Source organism: Muscardinus avellanarius (genome assembly GCF_963383645.1).
Source record: "Muscardinus avellanarius genome assembly, chromosome: 2".
In the NCBI taxonomy this organism is placed as follows: Eukaryota; Metazoa; Chordata; class Mammalia; order Rodentia; family Gliridae; genus Muscardinus; species Muscardinus avellanarius.
Window position 1 is genome coordinate 124,306,993 of NC_137787.1, and position 23,391 is coordinate 124,330,383.

General features: G+C 35.6%; 1 protein-coding gene across 2 annotated transcripts in view; it reads left to right on the top strand.

Moving 5' to 3' along the window:
* The window catches only part of CDK8 (cyclin dependent kinase 8), a gene marked incomplete at both ends in the record, with an annotated part of 116,545 nt that extends 94,907 nt beyond the window's left edge, over positions 1-21,638 (top strand). The window contains 8 exons of one of the 2 annotated variants that reach the window (XM_080689992.1): positions 1,575-1,706; positions 11,453-11,596; positions 14,370-14,439; positions 15,220-15,292; positions 18,183-18,280; positions 19,002-19,080; positions 19,200-19,358; positions 21,513-21,638. In XM_080689992.1, coding sequence (XP_080546118.1) covers positions 1,575-1,706; positions 11,453-11,596; positions 14,370-14,439; positions 15,220-15,292; positions 18,183-18,280; positions 19,002-19,080; positions 19,200-19,358; positions 21,513-21,638 — 881 coding nt within the window. The remainder of the gene's footprint in view (positions 1-1,574; positions 1,707-11,452; positions 11,597-14,369; positions 14,440-15,219; positions 15,293-18,182; positions 18,281-19,001; positions 19,081-19,199; positions 19,359-21,512) is intronic. The other variant, XM_080689993.1, reaches the window with a different exon arrangement.
* Positions 21,639-23,391: the final 1,753 nt, after the last annotated feature.

Sequence of the window (23,391 nt, forward strand, 5' to 3'; positions counted from 1 at the left end):
ACTTTTAGTCTGATAATCTCTAAGGTAGCACTAAATTCATTTTATTCTAACTCGTTATTTGTTTGTCAAGTTGTGTTTATCACTTATGTTTAGTTTGTTTTGTGTGTGGATAGAAGAAATGTGATTAAATTATATTGATTTAAAGACAGGATTGTGAGCATATAACAAAGTTAATAGTAACTTCTGGTTGTAAGATTTAATATGAATAAGAAGTATCAGCTGATTTGTATCACTTTAACAACAAAGAAAAACTTGAATGTTCTTAACCCTTCTTCTTTGCCTTTTCTTATAAATCCCCCAAATTTCATTATCTACTTCTAGTTAGACTCTTGGAGCACTTTTGTATAGTGTCGACTTTGTAAATTTTTAGTTGTGAGCACATTTGATGCACTTGGGTATATTGCAAGTCATTGCCCTTCTCTGAGAACCAGGCCCTGCCGGTACATATCTTGGTGCCATCAAATGCTGAAGTCCTCAGAATATTTTCAAAGGAATCTGTGCAGTCTGGTTTGCAAGTTCAAGGTGTACAAAATAAAAAAGACCCAGCCAAAGAATGGTCACAAATTTACTGTCTGATTTGGGAAAAATTTATATAATATTTCTAAATAATCCAGTGTGGACTTAAACTTCTGTGTAGTACATATGATGATGGCAGGTTTGGACGACACTACATCTTAAAGCATTTAAATTTGAGAAGAAATATTGCTTCTTCTGTAAGCCAGTATTTAATAATCTGACTTATGGTTTTACTTGTTAACAAATACTTAGATTTTTTTCTGTCTATAATTAAGTTGATAAGAAGAGAGCATACTTCATCAAAATTATATTGAGGAGAAAGGCACTAAACTTACCCAGTAGTGATGAGTCAGGAAAATTTTGAATAGTCAGTACAAATATGCAGTGTATCGACACCACATGGTGATACTACTAGGGATAGAGAGATGAGAACGACAGTTACATGGTAAGCTCTTGAGTGCCATGAACTGTATCCATCCACGGCCATTGCCAGCTTTTAGGTTTGAGTTTCTGGCTTGTAGAACCTCAATTTCATTATCTGAAAAAGGAAAGGATGGAATTAGATGACCTTTTCAATATTTTCTAGCTTAAAAACACAAGCAGTGATCTTTAGAGTTAAGTTAGTAAAATTAACCCAAATAAATGGAGGAAATAGTGATGTTACAGTATTGTATAGTCAACTCTGATGGCCTGCACCAGTGAACAGGCTTGTTGATGCAAATCAGGGAAAGCCTGACACTGACAGTGCCTGAGATCAGTGCATAGCGTGAAAGTACTCTCAGCTACCTGCTCCCAGTGGTGATGTGCCCAGAAGGCCAGCTCACCCTCTGGCAGCAGAGCTCCTTAACCCAGCCAAAGAGCTGGCTGGCAGTAGTTTCAAGAAAATGTCAAGATCTCAAACTCATTTTGTATTTAGTCTTATAAAAAGTGTAAGATATTTTGTCTTCTTCCCCCCCTCAATTTTAGCACATTTTTCATATCTTACTAAAATAGTAAAATTAGACTAATCAGATTTGTAAAAATCTATCTACTTAACCTCTTTTTTTCTTATTTTACAGCTGATATGGGCTTTGCCCGATTATTTAATTCACCTTTGAAGCCTTTAGCAGATTTGGATCCAGTGGTTGTAACATTCTGGTACCGAGCCCCAGAACTACTTCTTGGAGCAAGACATTATACCAAAGCTATTGGTGAGTAGAGCTAATTAAATTTCCATGTCTTTTAAAAAGTTTCTGTAACAGACACATTTTCTCTATTTTTTAAACCACGTAATACAGCAAATTAAGAGAAAAAACTAACCCCAAATTCTACTACTTAAAAATACTATCACTAAAGCCGGGCATGATGGCGCATGCTTAAATCCCAGTACTTGGGAGGCTGAGACAGGAGGATCACAGGTTTGAGGCAGCCTCAGCTACTTAGGCCCTCCAAAACTTAGCGTGACTCTGTTTCAAAATAAAGAATTAAAAATTGGGAGCTGGGTGTGATGACATATGCCTATAATCTGAGTGCTTTTGAGGCTGAGACAGAAAGATTGTAGGTTCTAGGACAGCCTCATCAAGTAGTGAGACTCTCATCATCCTAGCGAGACCCTGTTTCCAAATAAGAAATAAAATTGGGCTGGAGTGTAGCTCAGAGGTAGAATGCCCCTATGGTTCAATTCCCAGTACCGCCTTCCCCCCAAAAAAAAACTACCATTAGAATTAGGACTATATCATTCCACACAGGTCTTTGCCTAGAAAGATATTCAATTTAAAAATAAATAAATAAATGGGGTCCTATGCATTTTATTTAAAATAAAAGTTTCGCATTTGATTTTCTTGAAAAAAAGAAAAAACCCTAAAACTTTGAAATCCTTGAATTTTTAAACACATAATTTGTTCACCAAACAGAATATTAGGTTCTTAGTAATACCATCATCTTCATCTTCACCATAGTCACTTGGTTAGTGCTTACATTTTTTCCTCCTTTCGCTGTTATTCCCAGTTGTTTATACTTAAATTATATATATATGATAACTAAAATACTATAATGCTCACTTGCCATGGTCTTGTTTTTTTTTATTTTTTTTGTTTTTTGTTTTTTGTTTTTTTGGTCTTTGCCTTTCTTTTTTTCCCCAATTGTGTGTATTTATAGCTTGTTTTGTTTGGTCTGTCTTCTCCAGGATGTCATAAAACCCACTTATCTTTTAGTAACCAACTCCGTCCTGGAGTCCTCTGTTCTGGTTGGTTGGTCTCCAAGCCTATATTATATCATCTCTTCCAGGCCTTTTCCTTAGTTATGTGGAAGATCATGATTTCATCCATTATTTTGCTACAATAAAATAAAGTTATATTCTCAAGTAATTTCTTTTGATATCTTAGAGGTAAATTTTCTAAATATTATTTTTCTGAACAAATTACCTTTGTCATAGTTGATAGTCAGCATTTTAAATTGTAGGTAGAAAATAACTTCCCTTCAGAGCTTTGATGACACTCTTTGTCTTTTAGTATTAATCTATCTGATGGAATGAATCTCTTGTCAATCTTGTTCTCACAGTGGTAGTCCTGTCTGAGAACAAAGAGGACCTCTCATTTTCACATTTTACAGATTATACTGGCCATTTCTTTTCCTGAACTCAGTGTAGTCAGATGTTGAACTTCTTGGATTGATTGACCCTTTATATTACACTTCTGATTTTCTGGTGTTTTTTTTTTTTTCTTTTTCCTAGAAACTCCTTGTTCTCTGTTTATTACTTTTTCATGGCTTCTTGTATTTTTTATGAAAAGAAAAGCTCAAATCTCTGTGAGGATAGCCCTTGTTTGTCATTTGAAGTATTCTCAAAGTATTGTTTTCTTAGAGATACTCTTCATGTATATGTCTTGCAGGCCTTTTATAACTGTTTGGTGACTTTCAATTTGTCAATTTGTATTTAAGAATCTGGTTACAAAAAAAAAAAAGCCACTTGGTAGCTTTATGAACTTACATCATGGGGCATATAGATTGGTGACTGAACTTGGGGATTATGGAGCAGAGAACCACCGTTCCCCTGGGAAACCTTGAATGCTATAACATGCAGGTCTTTCTTTGAGGTCATTTCAAGTCTTCAGGGGAGAATTCCTTATTTGGGGCCCAGTAGCTACATGCGTGGCATCCCAGGGCAGTGGTTAGGGGAAGGATTGCCTGTTCAAAAGACAGGTTTATAGATGTTATTTCTTGAAGTGAAATTGTTCCAGAGTTGTATAGGACAGATGTGCTTTCCACTCTAACAGCAGTTCTGTGGACTAAGACCTCACTCAACTCTTTCCTGCTGTCCAGCCTCCAGAATGTTGCCATGTTATCTATCTAGAGTTTCTTCATTCAGTCCTTGGTCAAAATGTTGCCTCTTCACAGAGACCTCCTGATCACACGGTTTGAAGTGCCCCTCCTTTCCCCACCACACTTCCACTCAGTTGTCCTCATTGTCCTGAATGGTGTCTAGAACCCATCCACATCAAAAGATGAGCCTTGCCCAGCTGTTGAGGGCCTGCTGGGTAGTAGTGAGAACTTTGTTTTTATTGTTAAGTGAGGGACTCACAGCCCTGACAGTCTCTGCCTGTCCTTTTTGTCATTGTGGATTTATACTGTTAGGATTTTGCTGTCATTTTAATGTAGCCTCTGGAAAGGAAAAGGAGAAATGCTTCTATTAATCTCGAATCCAGCATGTCTTTTCTAAACAGTTTGTGTTCACTAATCATACCTGCTATAAGATCACACTTCATTTTATAGAAAAATAAAGAAATAAAGATTAATCAGTTAGATATGGGAATTCTTAATGCTATTTTAACAGCTTTTCTATAAATCTAAAAATGTTCTAAAAGATGGTATTTGTTTTTTAAATCAATCAGAAGCCAGATGTGATAGCTCACACCTGTAATCCCAGTACTTGAGAAGCTTAGACAGGAGTATCATAGGTTCAAAATCAGCCTCAGTAGTGAGCAAGGCTCATAGCAATTCTAACCCTGTTTCCAAAAAAAAAAAAAAAAAAAAAATAGGGCTAGAGGTGTAGTTTAGGGATAGAATACTCCTGGCTTCAATTCCCAGCACCCCCACCCCAAAATCAGAAGGAAAAGTAAAAAAATTTTAAGCTAATTCTATTTTTGAATACATATTATCTAAACATATTTAGATATCCTTTTTTGCAAGTGTACTCTAAGAGCATTTAAGATACATATGTAAACTAATATGATATGGAACTATTCTGCCCCCCCAGGAAATGAATTTTATAAGGCATTGTTACTTTTGGTAAGGCATGGACAAATTATACAAAGAACAAGCTCCAGTTGATTGGATAGTGGAGACTTTGTATTGATGTTAATCTAGTAAAAAGTATGCTATCACAGAAGCTTCTGGCTCTGGATCATTATTTAGTTATTTTCTTAGTTTTCCTAAGAAACATATGTTGTAGTGGGATCATTAAGATTTGTATAACCTGTTACTCCCTAGGACATTGTATAGTCCAGCAGTTTCATGGGCATGTGCCACAAAGCTAAACTACCATCAATCAGAAAATATATTCCCTTGTTCCAATTGCTATATAACTTGATTTGTCTTAATATTTATCTCCCTTTTCCTCCTTGCCATCAACACCAAAAATTTGGATAATTTCTAAGCAAACTTTTCAAAACTTAGGATAAACAAGTATGAATGTAGATATGGGCCTTAACCTTAAGAGGTTTATAATCCAGTTGAGAAGACAGTAAGAATATGTGCATAAAACAATTTTGTCATTTTTTAACAGCAGAAGTAGAAAAAAACCCACCAGTTTGAATTGTAGTCTTAGCTCTGTCACTCTAGGGAGTGTATTTAAGTGGGCATTTAGTCCTTTAGCCTCACTTTCTGAAAGTGAAAATTTAGCCTGAGTAACTCTTAAATCTTCTTCAATCTAGAAATTCCATGGCCTCAGATAGAAACAACTGCCTTCTCCTATAGGGCACACATAGAGAATCCACTTGTCTGCAAATGACTAAAACAAAAATGAGTACCTTTTCTTCAGCAGGGCTGATCTCCAAACCCCACCTACCCCTTCATTGTGGGCAGGGATTTGGCCAAGATCAGTCTTGGAGAAGGCTTTTCCTTCTCCCAGAACATTGACTCAAAAAGTTACTATATAGATATCTTACTAATTCTTTTAAAAGAAATCATACACATGAAATTGTAGAATTTTTTTAAAAGTCGAGTAAGATAGTACAAAGTGAAATTTCTTTCTTGATTCTAATCTCTACCAAACAGTCCATTTACCATTTGTGGGATAGTCTGAAGATTTGTTAAGTAACACATTCAACAGATTTCCCACACCATCATTAATGCTCCCTACCAAGAATTTTTGTAGCATTTGTTTACTTCCCTCTCTGATATCTGTAGTGAGAACAGCTAATAGAAGAACCTCTGTAGTTGAGTATGCATGTAATTTGCTAAAACACACTCATATGTCTATTTAACAGTATCATTTAGAAGGTTAGATCTTACTGAGATTTAGTAGATTATGTTAAACTGAAGCCTGCTAAGGAAAAGAGCAGAAGGATAGGGGAATAATCTGGTCTAGATACATCAGAATAACCTGCCCCTCTACGATAAATAGATTTTAGTGCTTTACTACCTCATTCAGCTACAGGCTGAGTCATAAAACCAGAGAGAGGAAATAATAAGCTAATAGGCATTGTAATCCCGGGGACAGAGTTCAGTTTTGAATCTCTTTTAATTATTTTATTATTACCCCCTCAGTTATACATCATAGTAAGGTTCATCATTATAAAAAATATACAGGCACACACTCTTGTTTTTTATTTTTATTTGTTTGCTTAACTTTGGGGAAAATGTGGAGTTTTGACCTATTTTAAAATAAATGTCACCAAAGCAGTCTTAAAACTTTTACTAAGATGTAGAATTTTATTTATTTTTATTTTTTTATTTTTTTTATTGGTACACTGTATTCATACATCATAATGGGATAAAAAACTTGTGTAGACATACATGCACACATTGCCCAGTTAGCCTCTATCCCACACCTTTCCCTCCCCTTCCCTCCTTCCCATGCTTGGCTTAGTGGTTGACATCTAGTATTATAACAATTTATCCAAAATTAACAATGATAATCTCACATAACAGACTTATTTGTCTGATATCAAACTTTTGATCACTTAGAGATAACATTTCAGTATTTTTTTTTTTTGCTTTCCTTCTTACCAGAGGATATTTTTTTTCTTTTTTTTTAAGGTGAAACTATCATACATTTTTTTTTCCAGAAAAAAATCTATCCTAACATGAAATATGAACTCTAAATATCAAAAACAATCTTGAAAAAGAACAAATCTAGAAGATATACATTTTCTGATTTCAACCCTTATAAAGCTACATTAATTGAAACAGTGTAGTACTACTATAAAGGCAGATATATAAACTTGTGGAGTAAAATAAAAAGCCTAGAAATAAATTCTTCCATATATGGTCAAGTTATCTTTGACAAGGTTTCCATGAACATTTGGTGAAGGAAATAATGATCCTTTCACTAAAAATTGTTGAAAAATAATAATTACTTGAAAAAGAATAAAGTTGGACCCTTAACACCATATACAAATATTAACTCAAAATAGGTAAAAGACCTAAATATAAATCTTAAGACTATAAACTTTTAGGAGAAAATCTGGGTCATAAAACCTCACAACATTGAAATTGGCAGTGATTTCTTGGATATGATTTCAATGGCACAGGCAACAGAAGAGTATACAAACTCCCTAAAAAATAAAAAAAAAATTGTATATCCAAAGACAATGTAAACAGAGTTAAAAGTTACTAATAGAATGGGATAAAATATTTCCAAATGCTATATCTGAAGGTATATTAATATTCCAAATAGAAATCCTAAAAATTAGCAACAATAAAAGCAAACAATACAATTTAGAAATAGGTAAAAGACTGAAATAATAATGAATCTCCAAAGATTCTAACCTATAAACACAAGAATATATTCTTTTTTGCTTAGTTGTCTGCTGGATGGAAAATCTTGTTTCTCTGGTTCTGGTGTGTATTACCTATTTCTTCTTTGTAGTTAATCTCTGAGTATTTTCTCTAGGGCTGGTTTTGAAGACATAAATTCCTTCAGTTTCTGTTTGTCATGGAAGCTTCTTATTTCCCCATCTAATTTTTTTGCTGGGATAGTTTTGCTGGGTAGGAGATTTTTGGCTGGAAGTTGTTTTCTTTCAGAGTTTGGAATATGTTACTCCAAGCCCTTCTGGCTTTCATGACTTGGTTTGGGAAGTCTGGAGTGATTCTAATTGGTTTGCCTCTGAGTGTCACTTGGCCTTTTGTTTTTGTTGTCTTTAAGATTCTCTGCTTGGCTTCCACATTGGTCATTTTGACAATTATGTGGCGTGGGGAACCTCTTCTTTGCTCCTGTCTAAAGGGAGTTCTATAAATTTCCTAGACCTGTATATCGACCTCTTGCTCTATGTTTGGAAAATTTCTGCTATTATTTCTTTGAAGATATTATTGATCCCTTTGGTTTCACCTTTTCCCTTCTCTATTCCGATTATTCTTAGGTTAACTCTCTTTAAAAGGGCCCATATAGCCAGGCGTGGTGGCGCACGCTTGTAATCCCCGCGCTTGGGAGGCGGAGACAGGAGGATCGCTCAGGTTCGAAGCCAGCCGCGCTGGCGTAAGAGACCCTGTTTCAAAAATATAAAATAGGTCTGGGAGTGTAGCCCGGAGGAAAAAGGGCTTCCAGGAACCCCAGTACCACCAAAAAAAAGGGGGGGAGGGCCCATATTTCTTCATTGTCAGATTCCTGCTGTCTGATTTTCTTTTCTAAGTTAGAAATTATGCGTTCGTTTTTGGAGTGATCGTCTTCTAGGAGCGACATTCTATTCTCCATGTGATCTAATCGATTGTTTATACTTTGAATTAGGGCTTTACCTCAATGATTGCATCCTTTATGTCTTTTAGGGTCTCTAAATTCTTTTCGAAGGTCCTGTATTGTTTCTACAGTTATATTCCTGATTTGATCTTCTGGAGATCTCTGAATTTCTGCGTTATCAGGTTCTGATAATATGGGGTTGTGGGCATTCATTGCTCTATTGTTGTTCCTTTTTCCCATGATTTCAGAAGTTTGTGGCTTCCCTGTATCGCTATGACTTCACTGAGGGTGCTCTGTATCTCGAGTCGGTGGTAATCTCTGCCACCGCTATTCCTTCACTGGGTTGGACTGCAAAATCTCAGAACCAGGGAGATTATCAAAGTCCCTGGGTGTGCAGTACAGGGATTTCTCCTTTAGAGGCCGCAATTTCACTCACAATTATTGTGCGTGTTGATCAGGAGCTGTCTAGGGTGCGGTGAACTTGCTGTCGCTGCTGGCAATATGGCGCCACTGCCACGCCCTCGGCTATGAGGCTGGCGTATTTCTTTTCTGGTTTTGAGCTCTGTTCTGAGTCCCTGGAAGGCGTAATGAGCTTGACCACCAGGAGTTTTAGACGTTCTTTGCGAAAGAACTGCTGAATTACACCCAAATGATCCGCAGCTGCTCACTTCAGCTCCTTGTTTACCTTTTCTCTCTGGATCCTAGTGCTGTGAGGGAAGATGGTGCCGGCGCAGCCCCACTGCTGCATTGCGGGCTTGATTTCTGGTCTCTGGTTGTTCTTTAGTCTTTTTTTTCTCAGTCCCTTGTGTTTACATTTTTTATTTCTCTGCTGATGGCGTTTTCTGGCTATGAAAAGGGCTGATTTTGTTGCAATAGAGATCGAGTTTTAGCAGGGCTCATAAACGCTGCTTTTCTCGGTCACTATCTTCCCGGAAGTCAAGATGTAGAATTTTAAGATGTTCTTGAATATCCGAATGCTTATTGAATGTGTGGCTTTTTACTAAGTGAAAAATATACAATAAAATAGGGAAAATGAGAATTTATTCCCCCTTTTCTAGATAAAAAAAAAATTTGTTGTTCATACACCTGTCAATTGAAATGTTATTTAACCATCCATCCAATTTGGGTATATGTAAGGTGATAATTGCTCTCAACTTTTTTTGTTTAGCTCTGTAACAACATATCACAAATACTGAAAAGTAGATGGACTCTATATGTTCTTTATTTAAAAAGTCTTTCTGGAAGGAATTAGGCAGCTAGATGAGCAGGAAAAAGACTTGTTCATGAATTTGGCACAATCCAAAAATAATAGGCAAGGTAGGAAGGGGAGGTTATTTGCAAGAATTAGAAATTTGTCTGAAATAAATGCTTGATCAGCTGATTCAAAGTGTGTGATTAGTGTCTGGATCAGGATCTTGAAGAAGAGAAGGGCGGCAAAAATGACAAAGGGAAGAGTTAATGGAAGATGTAAAGAAAGAGGTTGGGATGTGGCTTAGCAAGGTTCAGTAGACTACTTTGTCCCACTTGCCCAGTTTTATTTTCAAAGCAGTGTAGCTTCGCCAGCTTAAGGTACTTTTCTTGTACCTTCATGTTTTATTTTCGTCTTTGGAATTTTAAATTGCTGACCACATTGCTCTAGTGTCCCTTGGATATACTATGAGTTCAGTTTTCAACAGTCCTTTGTGATCCTACTTAGCTTATCTATCTGGCCATTGATTAAGATTATCAGAGTTCAGATTTATATGAGATAGCCATGTAAAAAGAATGATCACAGAATAATTAGTGTTCCCATTTATCCTCTAATGCTAAAATGAAACAGTTTGGCCTATATTTCTTGATGAGATTTTTCTATATATTATTGACCAGATTGGTTTTCTGATGTGAAAAAAAGGATATCATTTTTAAAAATCACTTTCTTGTAGTCAAAGTGTGACTCTTTATGCAAATAGATGATTTGTTACTCTGAATTGTAAATATAGTAATTTTACATCAAATTAAGTGTGTATATTTCAATTTTGAAATTTAGAAATCCTCATTTATAAATAATAACATTCTTTCTCATGTCCTACTTAAGTTGTAGTTATTAACATATCTGTTCAATCGGCATCAATAAAATGGTATCTTATTTGTTCTTATGGTTATTTCTATTGGCCATAGATATTACTTAGATTAGTCAAAAAACAGTTGTGTGTCTGCTCTGTGCACAGCATTGTCCTAAGTGTAGGGAAATTAGCATTATTCATTAAAGATTTGTGAGGAGTAAAAGTGGGCTATTTTCAGCTTTAAATTCCAAATTGGCATCTAGATCTTGCCTCTAAGTTCTATTGAGAAAAAAATTCACTATGGATGAAAGTAGATCTATGTCTTGTGAATGAAAGGAAATTTATTGTAAACTAAGAAATATATTTGCCTGGCTGTTGTAAATTTTTAACATATACCTTCATACCCATTTTAAAGATATGCCCTACTTTTTAAATACTTAAATATATAAAAGTAGACTGCTACAGCTTAAAAAGCTTATAAAGAAAATTTTTTCAAGTAGGAATGCTGTTGATTTGAGGCCAGACATTGTCTTTACTTGTTGAAATAGCACCTTAAAAAAATTACTTTATCACAAAAATTTGTGCTGATTGTTTTTGGCAGGTGCCCAATATGAAAGGTTGTATGGGTTTTCTGTTTATTTTTTTTTTTTACTTTGTTTTGTTTGTTTATGGTTCCCGTGCCTCATTTGCAGCTCTGTATGTATTTCATAAGTAAGGTAATGTTGAGACATTTAATCCAGCTAATAAATTTTATTAGACTTATAGTGAAACCACTTTGGTGGGATGAAAGTATAGTAGGAAACCCAAAATTGGGGTGAGTGGGATGGGAATATATGTTCCATGATATTTAGTATTTATAATTGCTTAGGAATTAATATGACTTTTTAGGGAAGAAAGAAAAAACTCCCCACCAAAATAAAAATGCATTTTCTTTTAGAAAGAACCACTTTATTTTCCTCCTTTTTCTTTTTTTCTTTCTCTTTTTTTTCTTTTTTCTTTATTTTTTTTTCTTTTTATTTTAAAGATATTTGGGCTATAGGGTGTATATTTGCAGAGCTACTAACGTCAGAACCAATATTTCACTGTCGACAAGAGGACATCAAAACTAGTAATCCTTATCACCATGACCAGCTGGACAGAATATTCAATGTAATGGGATTTCCTGCAGGTACACATTATGTTTTTGTTTTTGTTTTTAAATCACTGTTGTTTGAATCTAGATATATTCTTTGGAAAGGTATGTGTTTTGGGCTGATGAAAGCTAGTCTTACTCAATTCTTAGTTTTTATTAATTGCACTTATCGATTTGTAGGAATAGCAAAATTTGTAAAGTTCACATATTAACATGAAAATACCTATGGACTTCCTGAGTTGAGTATTTTTTTTCTTTTATTTTGCTTTACTTTATTATTTTGCTGTTTGGTATTTGAAATGATAAAATATTTAAATATCTTGATTAAAAATGCCTCTCATTGTTGGCCAGTAGAAACTATAAAAGCAGTAGTGGAAAAAAAGTTTGGCAGCATATTTAATACTGCCACTACTTGGCATTTGAATACAAATTTTGAGCATTATTTATATATTTGGCACTAGCAGAATTGTTATATCAAATAATAGGCAAAATATAGATGAAAGTTATAGTACTCCACAAATTAGCCTGCTCTTTTACAACTGGGAGGAAATTTCTAGGTGTCCCATCTCTCCAGCTGTACCCCAAATCCTAGTAATACCACAGAGTGGTCCTTCATCAACCACTGAAAACTGCCCTGAGGCTCAAATTAAGAAAATGTGTTTAAAACACCTAAATAATTTTGGCTGGTCAAGTCCTTATTAGAAATTAAATCTTAATAGGAACATTTCTTAGGTCACTATAACTCAAGACTAATTCAGAAAATTCTGGGAGTTTTGATTCACATTTACTTGTAAGGGTGTTAATTATAGGTAAATGCAGAATAATTACACAGATATTACCTTTCTCTAATACTGGTCAGCAGTTTTAAGAAGACCACTTTTGATGGGAATTTTACTTATTCACAAATATTTACAGAATATCTGCTATGTGCCAGACACTATCTTAAGAAGAAAAATAAAATACTGATATAGCAGACATGATTGGAGTTTTCATCGTAGGCTGTAGAACATTTAAGAAAAAGGTATGTTTTGAGTGGATAGATAGGCATGGCCTTTCCTCCTGCTTCTGAATGTCTTCACTATTTCTGAAGCCCATAGAGAAAGGGACAAGGTGGGGTTTGAGAGTGCTGAGGGCCTCTACCAGAAATGATTCTTAACATATGCTCAGCAGCTAGGGTGGCCTCAGTTGGCAAAAAGGCTTGCAAAGTAAGCAGCAAAGTTTAAATCTGATAGGCCAAAGAGTAATTCATAAGTTCTCAAGTACTAGAGTTGGGATTTATGTTCTATTTTAGAAAGACCAAGATAGCAGAAGTATGTAAAAATGAAAGAGAAGAACTGAAGTCAGGAAACTGCCTGCTTGCTATATAATCCTGGAGTTGTAAAGTAAGGATGAAGAACTTAAGACAGGCATATCGTTTTTTGTGGGACATGTGCAATTGAGCAAAGACTTAAAGATTACCTCAGGATTTCTAGCCTGAGAAATTAACAAAGTAGAGAAATTATAGCAAGAAATAAAGTTGAGAAAATTTCACTGGGGAGCTTAAGTATATTTTCAATTTATTTTACACTATATGATGATGTCTGCAAGAAGATAGATAGCAAATGGTTTCACAAGTGAGTTCAAGGACAAGTGAACCTGTACAGGGCATTTAAAAGCTAAAGGTGCTCTCGGTTTGCTTGATTCAATACTGTGCACCTGTGGACTCTCAGTAGCAGGCAGCTAAGAGTGCGGGAGTTATAGGCTGGCCAGCAGCATCATTGAAACAACTCTAATGCAGCAAAGCTAACCGAAACATTAAGTCCCAAGTTTGCAGCTCTCAGCTATTTCAACAAAATTGACAGAGGTGCATTAAAATGGGCTGAAAATCATACCTTATAGCTTATATATTATTAATATTCTCACTGTTACATGACTATAAATTTTCTACTTTATACTGTATTTAAGTTTTTATAATGTGTTCCACATCTGGGGCACTGATACAAAATGGGATAATATACTAGTTGCATCCCACTCTGTTCTACTGCGAACAGTTCTTACTGCTTACTCTTGATTACCAATGTAAAGAAATGTGTTTAATAAGGTAAAGGAGAGCAGGACCATAAAGAGAAGTATACTGTAAAGTCATAGAGGAGCTGAGCATGGTGGCAGACACCTGTGATCCCAGTATGGAGGCCAGTCTCGACAATTTAGTCATACTCTCAACAACTGTACAGACCCTGTTACAAAATAAAAGTAAACAAAAAGAGAGAGAGAGAAAGAAAGAAAGAAGAAAGAAAAAGAGAGAAAGAGAAAGAAAGAAAGAAAGAAAGAAAGAAAGAAAGAAAGAAAGAAAGAAAGAAAAGCTAAGGGGTGTAGTTCAGAGGTAGAACACCTCTGGTCCCAATCCCTAATACCATAAAAAGACACCAAGGAGAAAGATCTTGGTTTTCTTATTTATTGAAAATATTAGTTGCTAATTTAATGAAGAAATTTGGTGGTAAAGGAAAATGAGTGATTTTGCTGATAGAAATAGGATTATTCAACAATAGAAACAAATTTTATTTATAACTATTTCCCTTCCAGCAATACAATTGAGCTTAAAGTAAAACAAACAGAAAATAGTATAATATTAAAGGATTAGAACTATCTAAAGCTGTAAAGGGATAATGAATTCTAGTTATAATTCATTTCTGTTGCTGAACATTTATTTGAAATCTGGACTTTCAAAAATATTTAAAAATAAAGAGACGATGAAATGGAAGTAACCTTTGTTAAAATTCTTGAGAATAGGAACCTAGGCAACATAAATATTTATCAATGTGTTTCACAGATAAAGATTGGGAAGATATAAAAAAGATGCCCGAACATTCAACATTAATGAAAGATTTCAGAAGAAATACGTAAGTTGGAAAGAAAACAAACATTGTATTGATTTTAACTTTTCCAGAATACTAAGTATAAAATTGGATATTCGATAAAATAGAATATGAAACATAAAATTACTATAATAAGTAATTATTTCGTCCAAGAAATATTTTTCATGATGTCAGTCTTCATTTCTTAAGATTTGTTAAGTGTTGATATGGAGAGGGTGACTAATATTAGCAGTTGATTTAGATATGAGAAAAAATGATTTTATTTCTTTCCATATTTACTTTTTTCTGGAAGCTCGACATTAGTGGGAAGTACCATGCTGAAGAATCAAAACGAAACAAACCTTGCTGAAAGCTACTTGCCTGTCCACCTAGGTTGTCCAGTAATTTTAAGTGGGTTTTAATAAAAGAAGAATTAATATTTTAGTTATTTACAATACAAGCCAAGGATTGGGAGAGTCCACTTTATAGACCCATAATAAATGTACTCTAAACATACTGGTAAGGCTGAGTTAAACTTTTGACCCAATTGTTAAAATAATTAATACAGGATAATTCATGTAAAAAATTATATTCCATTTATGTTATTGAAGTTGTCTTGCATTTAATCATTGGTATCCATTCGAAAGTGACCAGTGCAGATACTGAATGAAGTAGAAAATTGATTTAATGCTATTTATTTGTGCTAGTCATACTGTTCTTAACATATATCAGTTTTGATCAAAGAAGTTCTGTTTGGAAAGACATTAGCTAATGTAATATTGACCTCAAATCTATTATAGATATTTCATAGTATTTCTCTTTCAGGTATACCAACTGCAGTCTTATCAAATATATGGAAAAACATAAAGTTAAACCAGATAGTAAAGCATTCCACTTGGTAAGCTTTAGATCACAGTACTAACAAAATGCATATTTCCCCCTAATCTCCTAGCCCAAACTAAGGCATTGCTGGGTCAATTTATATAAGTGCTCGATAAATACAGAGATTTTATATTCATACTAGTAAAGGCATCAAAATACTTTATTTTTCAAATCCATATCAATTTGTCAGACTAATGTTTGATCACATTAGATTTTCTAAAGTAGTAATAAGATGTCTGTCAAGAACATTTAAAAGTACATATATTGTTTTTTAACATTACTTTAAAATTTCTAGAATTTCAGAAAAGTATCTCAAGAAAACAGTCCTAGCATTCATAAATAACTAATACAGATTATTTTGTGTTTAAATTCTTGAAAAATTGATCACAAAATGTTTAACTCCTGTGATTCCCCTTATAAACTTGGAGTCCTAGAAGTTGTCCAGTGATGGCATAATTATGCTTTTTCTGGAAGTGTAAGAGATAGAATCTTTAACTGTATGTAACATATCGGCTGTAGAATCTAAATGCAAGGTAATTCATGATAAGATTGTATTTAACTGCCAACTTCGGTATGTTTACAATAAAGTTTTCATTATACTAAGTAAAAATAAATCAGTTTTATGTTTTTTTAATAAAAAGGTTTGTAACATGTAAAAAGGGAATTTGGGGGAAACATATTTTGCTTGACTTTAAATTTTTTCATTCCTTATTCTCGTGTGTTCTTAGGTAGAAATTCTTTGACACTTAAAAGTGTTAAACTTCCTTTTATAGCAACCTAGCATTTGGCAAACATTTCTTTTATTTCTGCTTTTTCTTCTTTCTCTTCTGCTTTTGCTTCTATGTCTCTTATTTGCTCTTATTTCATATTTTATATCATATATTTCATATCACCATTTTTAAAAAGCATTGCTTAACCTGTCGTGTTCCCAGTCTATTATGCAAGTAATGTTTTAATGAACTAAAAAAGGACCCAAATTGGAAGGTTAAGTTTAGATCCTTCAAAATAATAGACTTACTCTAACAAAATAATGATAGTCATGTTTTAGGAAAATTACTCTTACCACTACCCCCAATTCATCATCACTTATTGTAGTCTAAGATGATACTTATGACCATAATTACTTTGTAATTATCAAAAACTCTCAAGAGATTCACCCTCCTCGTAGCTCATTTGCTTGTTTTTACTGGGATGACTTGTCTCTTAGGTGATCCAATCAGAAAGTTTCATTATAATCCCATTTAAACTGTTGGGTTTTTTAAATAGCCAAGCCTTCCCTTTCAATTCTGAAAATAAAATTGTGCTTCCATTCAAAAGCTATTAAAATCAAATCTGAGTCTCACCTTATCATCATTTTATCTGCATTCTTGAATAATTTATGTTTTATCCACGAACATGTGTCATTTTCCATGAAGTCTGAATATGTCTGTTCACTGGTTTTCAAAGTGTAGTCCCTATCAAGCATCATGAGCACCACCTAGGATCTATTAGAAATGCAGGTTCCTTAGCCCCTGCCCAGATCCGCCCATCAGAAACTCTGAAGCAAGGGCTCTGCACTCTGTTTAACAATATCCTCTAAGGCTGGGCGTGGTGGCACAGGCTTGTAATCCCCGTGCTTGGGAGGCGGAGACAGGAGGATCGTGCTGGTTCGGAGCCAGCCTCGCTGGCTTAAGAAACCCTGTTTCCACATTAAAAAAAAAAGTTTAAAAATAGGTCTGGGAGTATAGCCCGTGAGAATGTATCCTGGAGGTAAAAGGGCTTCCAGGAACCCCAGTACCACCCCCCCCAAAAAAAAATCCTCTAGATTCTGCTGCATGCTAAAGCCTAAAAGATGCATATATCATATACTAGACTCAAACATTCTAGTTTATAGTCTTCAGTTGCTGAGGCTCACAAACCTGTGATCCTTCTGTCTCAGCCTCCCAAATACTGGGGTTACAAGCATACACCACCATGCCTGGTTCTGCTGTTACTTTTTATATATTAATTAATTTAATTTTGGAAACAAACCTATGATGATAGGTGTATTTTTAATAGCTATTTGACAGACACAGTTACAGTGTTAAGTAACTTGCTCAACATCACTCAATAAATATTGCGTTGGAATTTGAAGAACCAAGCAGTTAACATTTGGAGTCTCTACAAGTTGTGCATCACCATATATATTTAGACTAGCCCAGCACTATTGCACAGAACTTTCTGTGATGGATTTTCCACTAGGGTACCAGTAGCCACATTTGGGTCTTGAGCTCTTAAAATGTTTCTGGTATATTGGGCATTGTGGTACACACCTGTAATCCTACTACTTGGAAGGCTGAAATGGGAAAATTGTAAGTTAGAAAGTTCAGCCTCAGCAACCTAGCAAGACTCTGTTTCAAAACTAAATAAATGGCAAGAGGTGTAACTCAGAGGTAGAATGCTTCAGGGGAGGAGAGAAGAAGGGAGAGAGGGAAGGAGAGATGAATGGATCTTGTGTGATGGGAAATTGGTTTTTGAGAAATTTAATCCTGTCTTACTTAATTTGGATCTAAATGCCTACATATGGCTAGTATATTATTTGTGTCTCAATAGTTTTTTTCCTTAGTAGAAAAAGAACAGGAAAAGAAAAGTTTTGTCTTGTTCTAAACTTCATAAAGCAGTTACATAATGAAAGGGAAAAGACCATTGCTTTAGAGCCAGAGGACAAATGTAGTTACTTTGGTATAAGAATGGAGTTATGTAATATTAGAATTACCATAATGTGAATTGCTACATGAAATTTAATAATCAGGCTTTTGTTAATTTGGGGGAATTAAATACAATCCACAGAGTAGTGTTAATCATCAAAAATATAAACCACCCTGATATGTCCTAATAGGTGACTGTGAGATGTAATGCATTTATGTCCTTACGATTTGTGGTTTCAGCTTCAGAAGTTGCTTACCATGGACCCAATAAAGCGAATTACCTCAGAACAGGCTATGCAGGATCCCTATTTCTTAGAAGACCCACTTCCTACATCAGAGTAAGTGATCGATTATTTATTAATTCACCAGTATGGTGGCACATTTTAGGTATTCTTTCTTTTAGTCATCAACTCTGAGTTGCTCCTTTTCTTAGATGGGGATCCAGGGAATTTCATATGACAAGCAGAAATTGAGCTCTGCTGATTGAAGTGTCATTTAGTGGCTTTACAGTGAGAGGCCATCCTGTTTATCTCTTACTTTATGAAATGCTGGTCACATGTTTCAGCAGTAACCCCAGTGATCCAGGGACAGGGCTGACTGCATGCTGTTGCTCATTCAGACTCACTGAAATGGGGCTTACTGCTTTGCACCTAGAGCTTTGTATTCCAAAATTGCAAGTAACCTTTCAAAATAAATTTGTTTCCTGTACTATCTTTTGTTTTAAATGTGAAAAAAGGTTAAAAACAAAAATTGTCTTTAAACAGTGGTGAACATTTCAGCTAGAATCTTTTTTTTTAATTATAGTAATAAAAGTAGTGCTTGGGTAATAGGAGAAAACTGAATCATATTAGATTGTTATTGATTACTTTTATACAGTGAAAGACTTTCAAGTGGCCTGTTTTTATATCACTGGTTAGAAGAAAAGACTCAGTTTGTCATAGTTGCATGAAAAGGTACTTACATTTGCAAACATGGTGATGAAGTCCCACTTAGAGTAAAATAAAAGCTGCCCAAGTGAAGCATTTGATTTATTCACTTTTCCTTCTTTCTGATAACCAGTGTTTTTGCCGGTTGTCAAATCCCTTACCCCAAACGAGAATTTTTAACGGAAGAAGAACCTGATGACAAAGGAGACAAAGTAAGTATTAAAATAGAGTTAGCTGCATCTTGTTCATTACTGCCTCCATGACATTTCTGGTGTGGCCATATTCTGTTCTCCTTCTGAGTTGAACTTTGTTTTCTGTTTAACCAATTGAGAAGAACCAGCAGCAGCAGCAGGGCAATAACCACACTAATGGAACTGGCCACCCAGGGAACCAAGACAGCAGTCACACACAGGGACCCCCGTTGAAGAAAGTACGAGTTGTTCCTCCTACCACTACCTCAGGTGGACTGATCATGACCTCAGACTATCAGGTATTTATGTTGGTTGTGCACTGACCTGCTGTCTTGATGTGTGCATGGGCGGCTCATGGCTGCTTCAGAATGTGATGTTACTGAAAAGCACTGCCCTCTGTGCACCTGGGGAAATAGGCTGTCGGGGAGAGATATTGGCAGAGCAGTCATAGGGAGGCCTAGATTTCTGTGCCACACAGACACAGAGCAGCATGTTCACATTATGTCAAACTGACTGTGAGTATTTTCATCCGTAAATTGAGACTAGCAAATCTTACAGCTGTGAGATTAGACATGATACTTTTGAGCACTCCATGTCTGTTTTGACCTGTTTTGTCTAGTAAGAGCTCAACAAGCTATTGTTTCAAAACAATAGAATGTAGTGCTCATGGTCTATTAAAGCTCATGTTCTGTTGTTTTAATAGAACATGAGCTTTGACATCCCAGCCCTGTCACTTACTTCTGTATGACCTTCAGTAAATGATTCACATGTTCCCAGTGTCCTCATTTGTAGAAGGTAGATAAGTATAAATTTGAGGTTGTAGTAAAGGTGGTATCTATAAGGCCCAGTGGCTAGCCTGAAATAAGTGCTTAATAGATGATACCGGTTCATCATTTTTATTATCATTAAATTCTTGGTAGTATTCACTGTATATAGTAAGTGCGTCTTAAGTGGTGGTGGTGCTAGAGATGCTATAATAATAACAGCTTATTGAGTACTATGTGCCAGATATTTTCCTAAGTTATAAAACATCATTTCCTTCAATAGTTATAACTCGAAGAGGTTTTTTGTGGTTGTCATTTCAGGAAACAGAGGCTTGCAGAGGTGAAATAGCTTATAGGGGACCACCAACCAAGCCCATGGTAGACCTTGGCCTCAGACTTAGATCTAGCCACAAAGGGCACCAGGGTCCCCCAAGGCATTGTTAGTGCCTTTGTGGAAAGACCTGTTTTGACAGTTTTCTTACCATTTCCCAACTAAAGTAGATTTCAGTGTGAGAAAGATACTTAAAACCTGGCCAATTAGAGTTACTCACCTACAAAAAGGAAACAAATGTTAGGAAACTGGTAAAAATCCAGTACTCACTGCTACTGCCCTTCTAGAATTAGGTTTTTGCTCCTCGCTCTGGTTAAAGGAGAGTTCTAGCCCTTGTCTGCCTGAGTCATGACTCTCCCACTTAGCTGAACAAGCAACTCAGGGACAGACATCTGTGGAAGTCGGTATTTCTTCCCACATCTTTCTCTCCCCATCTGGAAGGGAAGAGTGCCTTTTTCTCAGCTCAAGACTGTGTTTGGATGCTCCAGTGACAGCACCTTAGAGGGAGGCAGAGCAGCCGCTGGCCTCTGCTGAAACCCAGAGAGTGATGCTTTGTTATTAGTGATGGATTTTGTGAGTGATTTCAGACATGGTAATGATTATATTTTAGCTTTTCTACATAAACCTCTAGCAGAAAATAAGATTCAGTGATTTAAAGGGCATAAAAATGTTTTAATGTCAAAGAAATTGATTTTGTGGTACCTTTTCTTTTCATAATTATTTTTATCCTTCAGTCATATGTAAGTCTTGGGGGTTTCTGTTATAGAAATAAGCATGTAAATTAGCTTTAAGTTTCTTTCTCTCTTTCCTGGAGATTAAACCTAAGGACACTCTACAACTGAGCTACACAAGCCCTTTTTATTTTTTGAGGTAGGGTCTTGTTAAATTACCCAGGTTGGCCTCAAGCCTTTGATCCTCATGTCTCAGCCTCCTGTGTAGCTGGAATTATAGACATGCACCACCAAGCCTAGCTCATGTGTAAACATCTCAAGTAAATTAGTTACTGTTTATCAAGTTAGATACAAAACAGGATAAAAGGGGAAAACTGTGTTTGCACAATGTAATAATAAGATTTAGCTTAGTATTATCTGTGTAGTATTTCTGACCTTCCTAAAGAAAAGCTAATACTAAAAGATTGGAGTGTTTTGTCATAGACGAAAGATTGTCATAGACAGTGTTTTATTTTTCCTGTTGGCACTGCTAATTTGTCCTTTTGATCCTGAAGATGGGACTCAGCACACTTTTGCACACTCACCTCCTTGAAACCTGATCGCACTCCAGTCCCCCTCAGCCTCGCCGGCATGGGGCCTGGCTGCTCCAGGCACCTGAGTCACATTTCTCCCTCATCTCCTTTGCAGCGTTCCAATCCACATGCTGCCTATCCCAACCCTGGACCAAGCACATCACAGCCCCAGAGCAGCATGGGATACTCAGCTACCTCCCAGCAGCCTCCACAGTACTCACATCAGACACATCGGTACTGAGCTGCATCGGAATCTTGTCAATGCACTGTTGCTAATGCTGCAGAGCTGACTGTGCAGCTCTCCGCGGGAACCTGGTATGGGCCATGAGAATGTACTGTACAACCACATCTTCAAAATGTCCAGTAGCCAAGTTCCACCACTTTTCACAGATTGGGGTAGTGGCTTCCAAGTTGTACCTATTTTGGTGTTAGACTTGAAGAGAAAGTGCTAGCACAGTTTGTGTTGTGGATTTGCTACTTCCATAGTTACTTGACATGGTTCAGACTGACCAATGCGTTTTTTTCAGTGACAGTCTGTAGCAGTTGAAGCTGTGAAATGTGCTAGGGGCAAGCATTTGTCGTTGTATGTGGTGACTTCTTTCAGTGTAACAACCTTATCTGACCAATAGTACACAGAGACACAAAAGTTTAACTGGTACTTGAAATATACAGTATATGTTAACTCAACAAAATAACCAAGACTCAAAAATGAGATTATTTTGGTACACCTTTCTTTTTAGTGTCTTATCAGTGGGTTGATTCATTTTCTACATTAATCAGTGTTTTTTGACCAAGAATATTGCTTGGATTTTTTTGAAAGTACAAAAAGCCACTTTTTTTTTTTTTTTTCAGAAAGGTTTCAGAACTCCCAAAGATTAATTTCCAACTTCTAAGTTTGTTTTTATTTTCAATCTATGACTTGACTGGTATTAAAGCTGCTATTTGATAGTAATTAAATATGTTGTCATTGATATAACCTGTTTGGTTCGGCAAACAAACTAAAATGATTGTCATAGACAGTGTTTTATTTTTCCTGTTGGTGTTGCTGATTTGTGAGCATGCTTTAAGATGAGAAAAGCATGAGTGATAACTTGCTTAAAAGGTGCGGCATCCAATTCAGATATTTTGTCCTGATTTAAAGCTGGTTGGTGTAGTGCTATTAAAATTTTGGTCAGTTAATTTTTTTAAAAACTTGTTCGCACGTTGTTTAGGGTGCCCTTACTTCAGCAAAGGAGAAGGAGTAGGAGAGCCTTAGAATTTTTGAGGAAAAAAAGAACCTATAACATACAATGTACTGTATCAAACTATTTTACATGAATGACACAAGTATTCTGAATAAAAAATAATTGAACATTGTTAAAAACAAGGTGTTATGTAATAAATTTATTTTTCATAAATCAAAATATGGAGTCAGCAGTATTATTTATGTACAAAGGGTTTCTTGTTTTCATTTAAAATGTGCCTAAGCAAGTGGCCTTGCATAAATCTCTTCAGCTCTTTTCAGTCAATATCTGTGTGTTCTGCCTCCACAAAAGAGTAAGTCTTGCATCTTAGATATGGATTCTTTTCTCTGTTAAACTTAGTACTGCAGTGTAAGGTGTGAAGTACAGACGTCTGTAACTGATATGATAAGATGGGCCTACAGCCTCTGGAATGAGGCCTAACCTAACCTGCTCTTTGTTTATGCTATGGAGGACTTGATGGTTTTATCCCCAACACTTCTTTTTTTCCTCCTCCTTCAGAACAGAATACAGAAGATTTAAAACACACACACACACTTGTTCTTTCCTTTTCAAAAGTTTCAATTCATTTATATTAAAACTTTTAAGAACTGAGAAATCGCAATACTTTTAGGCCCAAAAGCTAAATTCACATTTCCATTTAATGTCTGCTGAGTAGATCTGCTCACAGAGCTACCCTGCTCATAACCCTCCACACACCCTCTGACCACAGATTTGAGTCCAAGCCCTTCACAGTTTGGCATCTGTCAGACT